At 39.7% G+C, this 17,565-nt stretch overlaps 1 protein-coding gene across 1 annotated transcript in view; it reads right to left on the reverse strand.

The window, feature by feature from the left end:
• The window catches only part of celsr3 (cadherin, EGF LAG seven-pass G-type receptor 3), an 81,540-nt gene that overhangs the window by 29,903 nt on the left and 34,072 nt on the right, over positions 1 to 17,565 (reverse strand). Inside the window, 12 exon segments of the mRNA XM_036532664.1 lie at positions 5,500 to 5,626; positions 9,888 to 10,055; positions 11,294 to 11,468; positions 11,658 to 11,807; positions 12,290 to 12,476; positions 13,304 to 13,513; positions 14,697 to 14,791; positions 14,913 to 15,014; positions 17,252 to 17,315; positions 17,317 to 17,349; positions 17,351 to 17,419; positions 17,421 to 17,441. Coding sequence (XP_036388557.1) covers positions 5,500 to 5,626; positions 9,888 to 10,055; positions 11,294 to 11,468; positions 11,658 to 11,807; positions 12,290 to 12,476; positions 13,304 to 13,513; positions 14,697 to 14,791; positions 14,913 to 15,014; positions 17,252 to 17,315; positions 17,317 to 17,349; positions 17,351 to 17,419; positions 17,421 to 17,441 — 1,401 coding nt within the window.

The raw sequence follows: 17,565 nt of genomic DNA on the forward strand, positions 1-17,565 counted from the left end.
CTGGTCATCCCATTCAAACCACTTCATTCTCTCTTTTCTTGCTGTGTGCCCTCCCATCTGAGCAACAAGCCCTTTGGTAGCACAGCTACCAACTGTAACTGCCACTTTGTGCCTGTATTGTTACTGCATCATATCCTCACAGAAGGAGGGTCCCCATTCATGCCAGAGGCTAGTATTTCAATCCCCTGTCCACTTCATTGGCTGTGGAATGGAACTGTTCTGATAAACTCTCGAGATGAACTGATAAAAACTTCTTATGGACTATGCCAATGGCTTCCTTTTCATTATTATTGTACAGGAGTCTCTCGACCACCTTTTCCTGGGGTTAGGGAATCATTTTTGATTTTGAGAGGAGCAGTTTAGTGCAAATCAGGCAAAATGTGAATTGGGACGCAGTCAATAAGTGCCCATGATCTTAATAAGCTACTACATGAATTTTTCTGAAACAAAAAGAACCACATCAGGAGAAATATTGTGTCTGGTTTCAAAGCACTGAAATCTGAGCAAGCTTTAAAATTGTTGATGATGCAGAGTTTAACTAACTTAGCGACATAGAGGTGGTTCTGAGCAGTTGGGGGCGGGGGTGAAGGGCCGGAGAGGCACACGTGGTACCCTGAAATTCCTCTGTTTAAATGCTACAAGCATAAAAAATAAAATTCTCGATCTGGAAACCGTTATGAGTAATAGTAACTTTGATGTTGTTGGGATTACAGAGACGTGGCTTGGTGCAGGGGATGGGGATGAGTACAACGTAGAGGGATACAAGCTGCTAAGAAAAGACAGAATCAATAGAAGAGGAGGAGGCGTAGCTCTCTATGTAAAGCTGTGTCAGGCCAAGGTAAATGTGAGGAAGAGTTTTTGGATGTTGTAAATGACTGTTTTATTATACAGTCTGTTGCTCAACCCACGAGAGAGAACACAATCCTAGATCTGGTTCTGTGTAATAATCCTGATAGAATCGGCAGTATTGAGTAGGGGAACCACTCGGTACAAGTGACCATAGTTCAATTACATTTGAAGTTTTTTGGCAAGTTAAGTCTGCATTCTCCAATGCTAGAGTATTCAACTTTAGGCAAGCTGACTTTATTAAGATGGTGGTAAAACTGTCAAAGAAATGTGGTGCATATGTAAAACGATTATTCTGGATGTACAGCGTAAATTCATTCCGCAAGTGAGAAAAGGAAAGCTGAAAAAGAAGCATCCACAGTGGATGAATAAGTCGCTACGGAACAGTTTGAAACAAAAAAGGAAATTATTTAGAAAATACAAGTTGGAGAGCTCAGATAGTAATAAGATTGAATACAGTAATATGCGAGCTCAAGTTAAGAAAAAAATAAGGGAAGCTAAAACGTGTTTTGAAAGACAGATGCAAAGAGCAACTCTAAACGTTTTTTTCAATATTACGGTCAAACAAGGATAGTTAAGGATGAAATAAGAGGTATAAAAAATAAGGACGGGGTTATGGTTTACGATAACAAAGCTATTGCTGATACACTAAACAGTTACTTTGTGGAGAGTTTCACTAGTGAAGTGTTTTCGCATTTGCCTTCAGGTGCAGTCAGTTCTCAGAGACTTATAAAGGAAATTGATTTAAATGTTGCAGAAGTACTAGATAAACTTCAAAAACTTAAAACAAATAAGGCAGCAGGCCCTGATGGAATATATCCAAGAGTTCTCAGAGAACTAGCAGAGGTGGTTTACAAGCCTCTGACAGTTATTTTAAGCAATCCCTTAAAATTGGAGAAATACCAGATGACTGGAAACATGGCAGTGTAGTACCTATCTACAAGAAAGGAGGCCGGACTGAACCAGGAAATTATAAGCCTGTCAGCTTAACTTGTATCACATGCAAAATACTGGAACCCATCATTAGGGATAATTTGGAATTATTCCTGGAACGGAATGGTGTTCTAAATGATAGCTAACACGACTACTTCATGGGTGGAAAAAAACTAGAATGTGCTCAATTTGAAAAGGACTTGGGAGTAATGGTTGACCCAAGCTTAACAGGATCTAGGCAGTGTGCTGTAGCAGTAAAAAAGGCCAACAGGATGTTGGGATATATAGCCAAAAGTACTGAGTATAAATCTAAAGAGGTTATATTGAAATTATACAATGCCTTAGTCAGACCGCACCTGGAATACTGTGTGCAGTTCTGGGCACCGCACTATAAAAAAGATATCGAAGCTCTAGAAAAGGTTCAAAGAAGGGCAACTAAATTAGTTCCTGGCATGAAATATAAAAGCTACGAGGAAAGACTCAAGTTACTTAACCTATTTAGACTAAGCGAGAGGACGCTTAGGGGTGATTTAATTAATCAATAAGGTTAATCAATAAGGTATAAAACTATAATAGATTATTTAGGGTGAGTTCAGTCTGTAAAACAAGAGGACATAAATGCAAACTAGTTAAGAGTACGTTCCGCACTGATATAAGGAAATATTATTTTACACAAAGAGTTATCAATACATGGAATAGGTTGCCAGGTCATGTAGTTGAGGCAGAGACCCTTGCTGTGTTCAAGTCTAGACTTGATGCAGTTTTGGATACTCTTTAATTAAGAAATGGCAAGCTTAGTTGGGCCGAATGGCCTGTTCTCGTCATCATATGTTCTTATATTCCTATCAGAACCAAAAAGTCCGGGGAAGAAGGAGGAAGCATGCAGAAACATCATCCTCATATTTATGATGAAAATCTGTAGCAAATTTCATAAAGTGCAATTCAAAATTAATCTCAAGTTGGTTACATCAGGGAGAAAGACAAACTGTGAGCTGTCATAGACCTCCTTCACTGTCAAGATGGATGTGCAGTGGCATAATAGTAACTGTCTTTCTGCCTGAGCCAACAACAGCATATCCTTGGGGTTTATTTAACTGAGCTGTTAAGTGCCCTGTGCTGAGGACACTTAAGTCTTGCAGACAAATATGTCTCCAAGTGTCTACCGGGATTAACTGCCTTTTACCTCACCAGACTCAACAAAGATATCTTGCACTTGCAGGTACAGTGCTGTCCACAGATAGATTCGTTCATCTTATTTGTTCAACTTTTATGGACAGTAATATAAATCGCTTTTAATGTGAAACACGATCTCACAGGAAGTGATGTTGCAGTTTCACAACCTCTCACCCAACCAAGGACAGCTATAGTAAACAGGAAATGCCCCCCCCCCCCCCCCCCCCCCCGCAGTGATGCTAGTAAAAACTAGGTGCATTCCGTTGCTATCTCTCTTGCTACATACGTCCAAAGAAGACGGATGTATCTCCCTCTTGTTCCCTGAAGGCCACACCACGTGGACAGGACACAGACAGCTGAGCTGAAGGCCCTGTCCTGGCTTTGATTCTCCAGGATAGCGACGAATTGCTAGCGGAGATCAATAAAGCAAGAGCCGAGTTTCAGCGCCAGCGATCAGAGCAGCGCAAACTTGTTACCAGCTGGAGACAAAGGTGCGACCAGATCCATCTCAACGTGTTTCCCATGGAGAAAGAAACCCTCATCAGTGCCCTGGCTCCCCGACGACGGAACCGCCAACGAACCTGCCCACGGAACTGAAAGATTTGGACCTCATTTCATGAGCTACAGTAGACTGACTGTTAGCTACATTTATGAATGTTTGTACCTGCATGTGATTCAGATCATTATGAGGAATGTAACTATGTTTCGTTGATCCTAGCTGATTTGTCACACAGTATTCACCGTGCAGTGTTAGTTAAGATACCACACAGAGACATAGGGTCTTTGCATGTGTATCCTCTTGCTAACCCGTGGTACCTTTTAACCCGCACAGAATAACCCCGCGGTTATCAATCGTCTGAACATATCCTGTACCAGACAGACGTTATGTTCGCTAACACATGCACAAAGGCAACTCAAACTCACCGCCACACGCATGTTCTTTTGTTCTCTTTGAACACGTATGTTCTGGGAGCATGCACGCATATGTGCATGCGCATACAACTCACGACTCAGAACAAAGAAATGCACACCCTATGACGCGCTCACACACTACTTCAGTCATTGTATATAAATGTATTGCATTACTATTTTGATTTTATATTTCAATAAATGCATTATTTTTCCAAGGTTGTCTGTTGTAATGTTACACATGGAATGAATATCGCCAACCTCTGCTGATCAGAATTCTAAATACCTTCACCTCTTCAGTGTTATTGGTTTAGTTGGCTAAATAGATAATATTGTGATTTGATTAAGATTAACTATTGATGTGGTAATTTTGATTACGATCATTAATTTAATTATTGAAGAATTGAACTATTAATTCCAAATTAATAGTTTAGTATATTTTATGATACTGATATACAAAACGAAATTGAGACTGATATTTTCTTTTTACCACTATGGTAGATGCCAGCACACTCCTGTAAACCTATGGGAGTGAACACACTGGGGAACACGGTTTCCTGGATTTGTCAAACAGCTTGTGTCTGTGTGACTTGCATCCATTGAGGTAATGTCAATCACTGGGCATAATTCAGACAGCAGTCTGCATAGCTACTGGTCTCCCTCTGAGATAAACCTGACATTGGATCTGAGATTAGAGGTGGGTTCTCTGGATTAAAGGAGGGAGCTTGCAAGACAGTGCCTACCACTACAATGTCTGTTGCAATGTCGTACCTATGAAAAATGCTATTCATGTGGGGAGAGGGGGAAAAGGCATTAATAAAATATGAATATGGCTGGCAAAGCTTCTCTTGATTTGGCAAAACATTTCAAAATGTAATTTTAGATCACTGAGAAAGTACACTGATATGCTATCCCGCATGTCCCACAGACCATTTTCTTCATCTGAATATCCATCATGAATAACTGTAAACTCCCTAAAATTTCCTTCTGAAGGGTAGCTTTAAATATTAATACGACTGAACATTTTTCAAATTTCATATTTTATACATCTGAAAAACTATCAGGTTAAGTAACTAGCAACCATATTTACATTTTGTCAGTAGACGCTCCTAACCGGCACAACGTAGAAGATGAGTAGCTACATATTTATTTACACTGTTGACAGCAAGTAGATGCTCTTATCCAGCACAATTCCAAAAGTGAAGCACAAAGGGCATCCAGCAAAATGACACAAAATGTTACACAGACATGGAAACCATCATCCACACATGAACACGAGTCAGTGTCAAACACACAGGCTGAGACCATAAATGCAAACACAATGTACTCCTCAGGAGTGTACCATTCCAACACAACACCAACAAATTTCCCTGTGCTAGTAGCACATAATAATTATGTTATAATTTATGTTCTCCCTAGAGACTCCCACAGATAGATTACCAACTAGCAAATTAAGATCAGATATATGGTCAAAACAATTCACATAAAGCTGAACCTTTCATTGTCATTATGATTATTAATACATTCTAGGATACAAAACAGAACCACCCAGAGACTGATGCACTGATGTGTAAATTATGACAGGTGTTGTGGTGTATAGAATAAAGGTGGTTACAGTGTATATTGTGATGATCATACCTCACGCTGGGAGCTGTCCATCAGTACCCCAAAGGTGCCAAGCCTCTGACACTGGCAGCGCACATGAGTTGTGTTTCTGTATACAACACTGCAGTCCCTGACTGTCCAGCAACCCCCTACTTCCAACCTGCAGAGGGGGAAAGAGTAACATGAGCACATACACTGTATATTTTAGATATACACTCAATTTACACACAGTATATATGCAGGTACACACACATGCTCATATATTTACACGCACATGCTGTATAATGCATTGAGTCTCCTCAATATTTTTCCTACCCCTTATTAAATGGGAAAAAGAAACATGATAACAGAAAATATACATATGTTGGACATTTTCTTGTCCTCAAAAGTCCATTTGTAGGTCTGCATACTGATACCAGACAGCAGTCCCAGTTCCCAGCTTCGCTCTCTGTTCGCATGCAACAGACACCCAACACCTATGCTCTTCCATTTATTTTACATATCATGCATGACTACAGGTATACCGGCATTTTAATGTATGACCGTAACTATGTTTATTCAACCAAATTCTGACCAAATTCTTCTGTGCATTACAGCCGGGAAACATCCAGAAGCTTCCAGTAGCTTGTTAGATTTTTATTTAAAAATTAAAATATCATATTGGAAATGTTAAGCACATGTTAGGCACAGGAAAATGATTTGATAAGTACATTCTTTTTTGTCTTATATTTTTCTGTTATATCAAGTTTTTGTGGTGTGGATGAACATGGAAGAAAATATGTGAATGCAAACACCTACATACAAATATTTACAAACACAAGGGACACAAAAAATCACAATATAATGTTGATACATGCTGCACACAGAGACACACAGACAGTGTGTGTCGATAGACACAATCAATCCATCCGCTGGACCCCACAGCACGTTTTACTTCATCTTTTAGTTTGTTTTGATTGCATAAAAACAAAAAAAACACATAAAAATAACACAAATAACACCAAAACACCTACTGTTATCTGGCTGGGTAACAGAAGTGGCAGAAAATGTACATAATGGCGAGATAAGCAGTTAATCACCACCATGGGTAACTAAGATTTGTGACTAAACAAAAATCCCATTCCACAACATTGGTAAGCCCCAAGGCAGCATGAAAAATACTGAAAGGTTACCCTCGGTACCCTTCAAAAGACTACAACAGTGTGTTTTTTTTAAATTGTATTCCCACAATGTCCACACACTAATGACATAGTCTTGTGGTGAAACAGTAGTGTAGGGGGAACGTTAGTCTTCCTCACACGGGGTACCAATTATGTAGGGGACATGCCTATCACCACAGAGGCACCGGCCATTTTGGTGAGGATAGTTAACATTCCTCAGCGAACATAATAATTAATAAAATGAGGTCTTTTAAGCCTATTAGAACCCAGTTTGTCAATACAAAATTCAGATGAGAAGACGATGTAATTAATAAAACAAGTTTATTAACACAATGCAAACACTGACGAAACAACATAAACTAGAATATCTAAACAAACAGAACAGAAAATGAAGTAATGAATCAATCGGAGAAGGTTACTGTGAGACCGGACAAGACGGAAGGGGAAACGTGATGATAAGGATTTGTGTGTTTCGGAGTGGTTATCAGCAGCTAAGTCAAACTAGAGGAGATCATGAAGTGATAACTGTAGTTTGACACGCGCTGGCAAACATTAATTAGACGTGTGTCTAACCGTGCAAGTTACCTTACTTGACAAGCTTAGCTAAACTATGTGTAAGTCAATCTAACCAGTCTCGTAATGGTAATTGTAACGGGGAAAATTATCATTGTACCAGTCGCAGATATGTCTAATCACATCTCGTACAAGACCAAATCAGCTAAGCAATAAACAATACCAGTATTAAATAATAATAATACTCATCAAGCTATTGAGGAGGGCCAGTTCATCAGACTTTAGGTTATGAAAGCTCATTTGTGGCAGGCCTACTGGGAGGCCGCAGTCTGTTTTCCACTGGAGGCTTCTGGGTTTGTCGCCGAAGACAGAGACACATGCCGGAGAGATCCATTGCCTGGCCATCGTTGGGGAACAAATACGGCGTCCAGGTCCGTCACTGGAGGTCCGCTTATTCTGGCTTTCCTTGATAAAAGAAGCGCTACATATTACAAATGCCGTTGACACAGGAATGACGAAGAGATCCGGTCGTCTTCGCATTCAATGGGGTAGCTGTCTCTTCCGACAGCCTCCAACTTCGCGTCGGGGCATTTCGGTCTCTAAGGTTGAGTTGTTCATTGTCGAGGGTCTTCCAGAGCCGGTTGTGGATTCATAACAGGTCGTACTGCAAAGAGCTTGGCCATCCAGAGTTGAGGCTGAGTTCATGATGCAATGGCGGTGAGCTCAGGATGCATCGGTTTGATCACTGATCGAGGAGTCTTCCTCTTTCAGAGCTTGCTGATTTCAGAAAAAATAAGTGCATCTGTTTCCGGGGGAATCACCGGTGTGATTAGCTGTTTAGCGCGTATGCTAAAACCGGTGCGATTAGAACACGATTGGAAAAATTCTAGCTAATTTTTGCTTTGAGGAAACCACGATTTAACATTAAGAATATAGCAAATGCTAACTGAAAACTATGAGAAGCTTAATAACGCTAACGAAAACAACGATTCTTGTAATGTAGCCTAACACGCGCTAAAAATAAGTGCGAATGGGTTTAAAAAGTGCGACAACAGGCAACAACTAGAGTTCGCAAGCTAGCCTACCTCAAATGCTTCCAAGCCCCAAAGGTGTAATGCAATATATTACATGGAAAAATGGTATTATGAATAATACGTGAAGTGTTGTAGTTCTACAAATAAATGTTAGTAGACTATTGTGGGAGTAAATTGTGGATTTACGATATCATAAATATCAAGGGGACATTCTAAAACGCTTAACGTGGCTTAATGTTCCAAAACTGCGATCAGTGATCACCAAATTTCTCTGACATCACTTGTAAGAAACACTTCCTCCTGTCAAAAAATCAAAACCGGTGAAGTTCAAAATGTTCTAATCTAGCATTTCTGCTTTTTCCAATTTAATCAACGGAATTTAACAAAAGATCAGCTGCAGCTGAGTTAAGCGTATTTAATTTCAGTGATGAACGGAATAGCTTGATAGTCAACTAGGTTTTCATTTACAGATACAACCCGCATTATTTCATATGACGGTCATAACAAGATTCGTTCAAACAGACCTTTAAATGATGCGCAAACTTACATTTGCAAATGGAAATGATGTACGTATTTATTTGTATATAGAGCGGGGAAGTGAGATCCGATCACAAGTGGTCACTCGAGAGGCATGTGGAGACACATTTTAATGCCAGGTGTGAACAGACTGTCCACTTATGATCGGATCACCCAAGACGCATGTTAATGCCAGTTGTGAACAGGGCCTTAAACCAAGAACAGTGTCATGAAGCCCAACAATAAATGGCTTGGTGTTCTTTTATGGCCCGATAAGGGTGAGGGGTCATGCAGAGCCCAATCCTCTCCTTACCAGATGGCCAGGGCATATACATTCCGAAGATGCCAGGAGTAAGCATGGTAAATGACTTTATTTTGGTTGTAGATATGTATCCATATCCCTACAGTAGAAAGCTGAGATTTTCACAGCATGGTATTCCAAAAATATCACAATTATCGATAAAATACAATACCACCTGAACATATTGGTTTTAAAAAAGCAATCACTCAAAATGTACATCTAACATCAGTTTATTATACATTTCTTTGCCTGCTTTTATACTGCCAGACACCCTAATTTATTTGTAACCCAATGAGCAAATAAGTTCATGTTGCCTTGTAAAGCCACATTAAGCATGTGGGCAAAGTAATCAACTTTGCACCACAACTTAGCTGGCTAATATTTAAAACACCTCACTTGCAAGTTAGCAAATATGCCATATCGCTTATTTGTCCTACACTGGCACAATCCCCATGGACATGCAAAGCTGAGTTTGACATGGCCTCTTTTAGAAATGGTTTCAAAGCTTTCAAACGCATGTGTGGGCAGAAAATGTGAAGCATGCTTTGTACAAGAGAACTGTCAAGTGCACTTGCACAGTAGTAACAAATCAAACAAGTGAAGCTACATTTCAGGAACTCACAGAGAGTGTGTGGAAACAAATTCTTGGTCAATTTGCTCCATTGTATTATGCAGTTTTGTTACCATTTTGTCATAACCATTTCCTTTACCATTTTACCCTTAATGTAGGCTCCTCTCCACAGCACAACCACATCAATATGTGTCATCACAGATTTATCCCCATTGGGATGACCATCTCCCAGCTGTGTGCTGACTTACAGCAGTGTTCCAAAACAAACCCTAAATGTGCCTCTGGGTATGATGTCTAAGGGTGTTTCTGAGCCCCTGTAAACTCACGGGCTGCTGTAGTTCCACTGCACACACAAGGGTTTGCTACGGTTGGTGGTCTGCAGGAGACGAAACTCTAGCAGAAGAGGGGACTCCAGCACTCCCTCCAGGAAGGACTGATTATTGTAGACTGACACACTGATTATGGGAGAGTTCATCACAGGGTGCCTGGGAAGCCTGTTCACCAGAAAGAGCATGGTAAGACACAAACACACACGCACATACAGGATCAGAGAAAGTCTTGTCAGAAACAGAAAGAAAATGTTCAGAGAGAGCACTACATCTTTTATAACAGTTCTGACAGGTCTGTCAGTCTGAAAAAAATAAATTTTTTCCACAGCAGTAGACAAAATAATTCTACTGCTGTGGAACAGTAATTACTGTATACAAACTTTGGACTAAAATCAGTTCAAGTGGACATTTTTGTTTGGCCTTAAATGAGCTGAAAAGGCTTTAGATACCAATTAGGTACCTATATTAAATGCCTATACTTATACCTATTAGGTATGTCAAAATAGGTCTCAAAATATTAGGTCTCAAGATATTCAAATCAACTACAGACCCAGTTGCACCACTTGGCAACAAGTGTGCGGTTTGTTTAAAATGGAACACACAAAAATGCAACACCCAAATGAAACTGGAAAACAAATCCCTAAAATGTATGCTGGACAGAATTACCCCAATACCCTTTACTATTAAGATCCAAAAAACAGTCATCAAATTCTGCAACCAAGCAACCCCCACTCCTACCCTTATGTCCCTGCATTGCCAAGAAGTGAACAACCAGAAGAGTCCTGAGGCTAACTAACCTTTCCAACATACAACCCCCGGAGAGTAATACTTTGATCTAAAATTTGAACTAAATCATTAAAAAATAATGAAAAATGTATCATGAAAGAAATACCAAAAATCGCAAAAAACTAAACCTAGGCAGTATATGGTAGCAGACTATTTGACCACTGTGACTGATAGAAAACTGAGGAAAAAGTTTACAATGTACATACTGTACATATGTACTGACTCTGCCCCTAGACAGATGTGGAGACAGAAGGACACTTCTATCGGACTACAATCAATATTCAAATTTAACAGTAGTATTCTTCTTCCAAATTGTGAACCTTCTGAGCATCAAATATGTGGCCTCCTGACACAGGTCAACTGGAGGAACAATAATTAGGTTTCACACTGACTATATATTTGCTTTTTTTACCGTTTACATTTTATTTTTAAAATGAATTTTTTATAGTATTAAGAAACATTGCTGTGTTTTGTGCAGCCATGCCAGTAAAGCATCTTTGAACTGAACTGAATTGAGAAAGGGTGAACATTCAGAAACAGAGAGAACACAGTTAGAAATGCATGAGGTGAGCACAGTCAGAAACAGAGATCACGGTCATATACAGACACCTCCTGACCTGACTCCACGGCGGTCAGTGTGATACTTGGCAGGGAGAGCTGCGCCTAGGCTTCGATAGATTAGAAGTATCACAATGGTTACAGGTGGCTCTGGCAGTGAAAAAGACCGCTTAGGTACAGACATCTCTGCCGTCTGATTGGTCAAGACGCTGACTGGAGTATGGGGTGAAGATACTGCAAAACACAGATCAGAGGGACAGAATGAAGCGCATATATCTGTGTGTATCAGTGTATGTGTGTGTATGTCAGTAAGCATGAATGAGTATCACTGAATGTAAACATAAATGTGTCACTGAGCACACATGTGAGTGTGTGTGTGTGAGTGTGTGTGTGTGTGCATGCACATGAGGTATCATTTCTCACTGGAGGGTCGCTGAGGCACCAGTGCAGCAGGGGGTAGCACCACATGTGAGTGAGGGTCCCAGAGTGCCTGGCCACGAAAGAGACTGCTGTGGTACCGAGGGAAACGTCTGCGAACATGAGTGTGGTTCTCCACACGGTCCAGATTCATAACTGTAACACACAAAACAAAGTCAACACATTCACTCTCACACATGCACAACACAGAATCAGGGCACCGCACAAATACTTGTAAGAAGTCAAACGATTAAGAGGAATTCTTAAATGGAATCCAATTTACTGATAAGTAAATACTGCAGATCACAATATATGCACATGCTGGATACAGTAAAGCAGAAACGGAGAAATAGTGTCTATCTGAGGTTTAAACAGGATCAAAACAAGCAATTTGTCACTGTTTTATCAACATAACAGCAGGGACCAAAATCTCTGGAACCTTCTGAATACATCAAGGGCCCACAACCCGCGGAAAAAGACTTCAAGTCTTCAACTCAGATAGCCTCTGAGAATGATAAAGATCATCTTCAAAGAACAAACTGTATGGTCAATTTCTCTCGGAAAAGAGATTCAAAACAACAGCTATACACCAACATACAAAACAGTCACTCACAAATACACACATTGAAGAACATTACCAATATTGGGGGCCACAAGGGCCACAGGATTCAGGTAGGTCAGCTTCATGTTCTGTGCCAGAGTATGAGCATACTGCTCCAGCAGCTCTGCTAAACTAGCTGCACCCCGCTCACCCGCCCCACTCTGCCCTCTCCACAGTCCCACACTGGCAGGTCCTAACACCGCACTGCAGCCCCGCAGCACATTCTGACAGAGAGAGTGTAAGAGAACAGAAAAACAAACTAAGACGTATGAAGTAGAAAAAGAGATTGAAACATAAACTTCTCCGAACAGGTATAGGGGGAAAGCCTATAATACCACTAGCATCAAACAACAGATTTCTTCACTCAGACAGATAGCTTCAGTTTGAGTGAAGAAATCGGCTGTAAGCATGACATATTCTCAGACCTTATGCTTTGCATTTTGTCACTTAACAGACATGATAAATAAGTATCGTTAACTTCATTAAAAAAACCATTGCTGTTTCTGTTGTACACAAATGATTCTGTTATTGCCCACAATATATGTGCTGTCAGAAGTGGGCCTTGGAATGAAACACAGTATTTCAAAAAAGAACCAGATCTCAGGGATTTAAATTTGGATTCACACTAGGAAATCAAACACTGGAAGACTGCACAAAATTCGCAAATCAAGAAAGAATTGATAAAACAGGCAACTACAACTAGTTATCTGTGAATGAACTCAATGGACTAACAGGACCCCCAAAAACTAACATTCAAATGAACCTCCGAACTTAATATTGTTGAAATCATTTGAGTGTGCCAATCACTTGCCCTATAATGTTGCAAAGCAATAAAATGTCAATCAGTCTGACAGGAAGTCTCAAGCAGAGCCACACTCTGTTGTAGCCCTTGTTGTGAGTAAGTTTATTATTCACAAATATTGTCTGTTATATACAGACAACAAGGGCTGCAACAGAGTGTGGCTCTGCTCTGACTGTGGTGGCAGTGTACAAAGCAAAGTGATACTCAAATCAAACTCTCAATTAAGATATTGTTGAAAACTGAATTCACCTCGTTGAATTGGGCATCTTGCGTGGCTGTCAGGCTGAAACCAGTCTGTTGACTCTCAAAAGTTAGCAGGCGGGACAGGAGGCGTTCGGCAATCTGCAGGTCGCTGCCATAGAGACGAGATGTGGCCTCAGTGACATCACGCAGCTGATGAGCCAGTTTCTTCTCCACGATGGTACTGAGCTCTGTCTCATTCCTTTCCACTGACTCCAACTGTACATGCACGCACACACATACACACAAGCACATACTTGGTTATTCACCAGGTTGTCTGTTCAAGGTTTTAAATACATTTTCATTCCAGGATGACAATATGCTCAGAGAGTGCTCCACTTGCATTCTTGCAAAACTTACAGGAGGCAATACAGTAAACAAAGGTCAAACAAACAGTTCCACTCTTAACACAGTTATAACAACCTAACGTACATTATTTGGCTCGCAAGTAAACTAAAGACAATAAAGTTAACTAGTGAGTAAAGTCAATCACATTATAAGTGTGCTGTGTGCTGATGCTTCCTATGGCCACCATTACAGACCTATATAAAGACTGTATGATGAATTACACTACAAAAGCCTTTTTAGTTCAAACTGAGGTATCAATGTGGGCTGTTCTCCTGGAGGCGAAAGCAGTGACCTTTTGACCTATGTCCACTGTATGATTTATAGTACATAACTGAGTTTGATAATTTGCTGTTATGATGACAAGTCAATTCAGGAGCAGGAGACATACAAACTTAATGAACAGTGGAGTTTTACATCTTCCCATGAGCACTCAACTCAATTTAATGAGGTAACTGAGGCAGCAGTGTAGCATAGTGGTTAAGGAGCAGGACTCGTAACCGAAAGGTTGCTGGTTCGATCCCCGCTGGGACACTGCTGCTGTACCCTTGGGCAAGGTACTTAACCCACAATTGCCTCAGTAAATATCCAGCTGTATAAATGGATAACATTGCAAAGAACTGTAACCTATGTAAGTCGCTTTGGATAAAAGCATCTGCTAAATGAATAAATGTAAATGTAACTAACTGGCATACCTGAAATTTTAACCCTTTCGCATGTACGGTCAAACCAGTGTGATTAGCACTAGATTGGAAAGATTCTAGCTAACGTTAGCTTTGAGGAAACAGTGATTTAATGTTGCAAAGTATAGTAAATGCAGTGGTGAAAACTATGAGGAGCTTAATAGCGTTAATGAAAACATAAACCATGTAACGTGCGCTACATGGCATAGTAAGTCACATACAAAAGGGCTAAAACATAGCTCTGTGATATTCGTCCATCTTCATCCACATTCATCCATATTCATATGATATTCTTTCACCTTTTATTCAGCAATGTGCTTTATTTTGTGTTCCCATATTATTATTGTGTGCCAAAAGGAGGAAGAGGGGCTTACCAATGCACTGAGCTCGACAAATTGAGGGGAGGTGCAGTTAAAGAGGTCAGGATCCAGCCAGCCCCTCTCTATGTCACAATGCCGTATAGCTGCACCTGAGAGCAACAGAACAGACTGAAAACCCACACACTCTATCCTCTCTCTCTCTCTCTCTCTCTCTCATACACACAAGCGCACACACACACACACTCATGAGTTATTCGGCAATGTACTCACCCACAGAGCCTTTAGGACAAGGCACTGCTGCTGGAAGACTGAACTTGGTCCTGGGCCACCAGATCCCAGATGTGATGGTCTTGGGGCAGCTGTCATAGATGACTGAGGGAAGGGAATACAGTTTCATTTGTAAAGTACAGTAACTTTACAGCTGTGGCTCAACATTTTCTTTGAGTAGTGGACCACTTAACTGGTGGACACATTTCTACAAACCTACAAACTCCAAAATTCTTGGGAATAAACAAATTAATAAACAAACTGGCTTATTTTGCATTTTACTTTACTCATGATTACTAATTATTAAATGATTTACTTTAATTTATTTTAAGTGACTATATTTTCAATAAATCATTATGGAAAAAGACTTATTGAATGAACAACAGGGGCTTCAACACACAAACTCTACTGGAGGAATATGACATATACGAATGTGGTATGCTATAACTACGTATTTTGCTACAATGCCTTTTGCTTGTACTAAATGTGTGTTTAATGTTTCATTTGCAGTTACAGATACATGTATCACTTCAGATATGATTTAAAATACATGACACCAACAAATATGGAAGATTGAAGGATCATATTTCTGTTGTGCTGTAACAATACATGTAGGCTATACTGAAGCCATTTGTATCTGAATGAATCAAATTATTGATCATACAAATAAATCTATTTTTCTAGCTAAAGCATCTCCAATTAAAATAGGCTACAGAGTTGTAGACCTGAAGCTAACATCAATGCTATTTTTACAACATGATATAATTAAGTCAGGCAAATCAGACAAGCCAGATCAGACATCAGTTTGGCTTTGTTTTTTTTTTCAGATCAACAAGTGAGGGAAATACAATGTCATGGGTGTCATTGGAAATAGCATTAAATGCCTCAGAAAGTCTGAAAGCCCAGAGTATTCTGGATGTACAATAAGCCAGTTTTGACTTATTTTCATTGAAGGTTTTGCTGATATATGAGGTCTTTGGTGAAAATAACTTGCTATCTATCTACAATTACACACCTAGCTAGTTAGATGACTGTTTACATAGCTGCCTAGCAATAATTAGCTAGCTGACTATAATAACCAGCTAAGTAAATTATAAGTAGCTAGCTATAATAATTCTGTAGTCAACTCACACCTGTTACTTTCTGTAAGTTACATACTTCACCATGAACAGTGTTTAAATTAGTTATGATACAAGCTAAACTGATTGGCTATTTGCTCATGTGATTGGCTGATTAGTTTACCTCTGCCATGATTTATGGGTCTTGACAGATAATACAGTTTCATCTGTTCTTGTGTTTACTCAAGTTACTCAAGATAAGTGATGCAATGTATTAATCTATCTCATGTGTAAGTTGTTTTGGCTAAAAGCATCTGCCAAATGAATAAATGTAATGTACTTCAGTCTTTATGCGATTATACTTTATGTCTATATTCCCTATTCCAAGAAACAGTGCAGTTGACACTGCTCCATGGCCCTGATCCAGAGACATTGCTAATATGACCACTGTAACAGGGTTACTATACTACTGTAACTACTGTAATATTATGGCAAACTGTTTTAACATTTAATCCTTCTTGCTTTATCAATATCAGGCTTGTGGAATGCACCATGGAAATGATGGATTGCAACTTGTTGCTTGTTGATCGCATGACAGCTTGATTTGAAAGCAATACCAGTTACTTCACTATCAATATTGATCCTCCTTGATTAACAATAAAACAAATAATTCACAGAATAATTGACACTAACGCGTAAATAGAGTAAATGATTATGCTCGCAAAACACCGCAGTTTGTCTGTAGTTTGTGCACTATTGCGAAAGCTACAGCATGAGGTTGTTTAATTAACAAGGATGGCAATTTGAACGATTAAGTGGCAGGTAATCCCAAAGCTTTCTCTTAAATGTTTCACATTATAGCTTTCTTGTGTTACAAAATTCAAATTATAAAACAGCTAAATTTAGTTAGATCGATTTAAATTACTGAGAATAAACTTTTAGGCTAGGTTGAATGCAATGAACAATAACATTTAGAACACAGACCTCAAAAGCTGTGATGTGCCATGAGCATTTAATGTAATTTAAATCGATAAATGCCATCCTTGTTAAAAAATCTCACGTTGTAGCTTTCGCAAGCACACAAACTACAGACAATCTCCGTTGTTTCGCGAGCATAATCATTTACTCCATTTACGCGATTGGTGTCAATTATTCCGTGAATTATTTGTTTTATTGTTAACCAAGGAAGATAAAGGGGAACAGGTTGAAAGTAATGATAGATTTAAAGGCCTCCCCTGTTTCCAGCTCACCAGCCGCCACTGATATGTATATGTATGGACTCACCCTCACAGCCTGTCTGTGTGACCTCAGCAAAAGGGTTTATCGCACTGTGTTTACACTGACGACCCAATCACACCAGGCCGACACTGGCATTGACCACTATTCTGGGTCACTAGAACGTGAGAAGAACCCACAGGGTAGCAGATCACAAGGTAGGCAAGTGTCACTAGCTCCGAGGACCGGAATGGAACTCCTGTGGTGCCAAAAAGATGGACTAGAGAGACAGACGAAAGAGAGACAGTGTGCACTTCACAAAGAGATGTCATTTGACATCGTGATTAGGGCTGCTGAAAGTAATAAATAGTCATGAATAAGTA

The sequence above is a fragment of the Megalops cyprinoides genome, chromosome 7 (genome assembly GCF_013368585.1).
Source record: "Megalops cyprinoides isolate fMegCyp1 chromosome 7, fMegCyp1.pri, whole genome shotgun sequence".
Classification (NCBI taxonomy): domain Eukaryota; kingdom Metazoa; phylum Chordata; class Actinopteri; order Elopiformes; family Megalopidae; genus Megalops; species Megalops cyprinoides.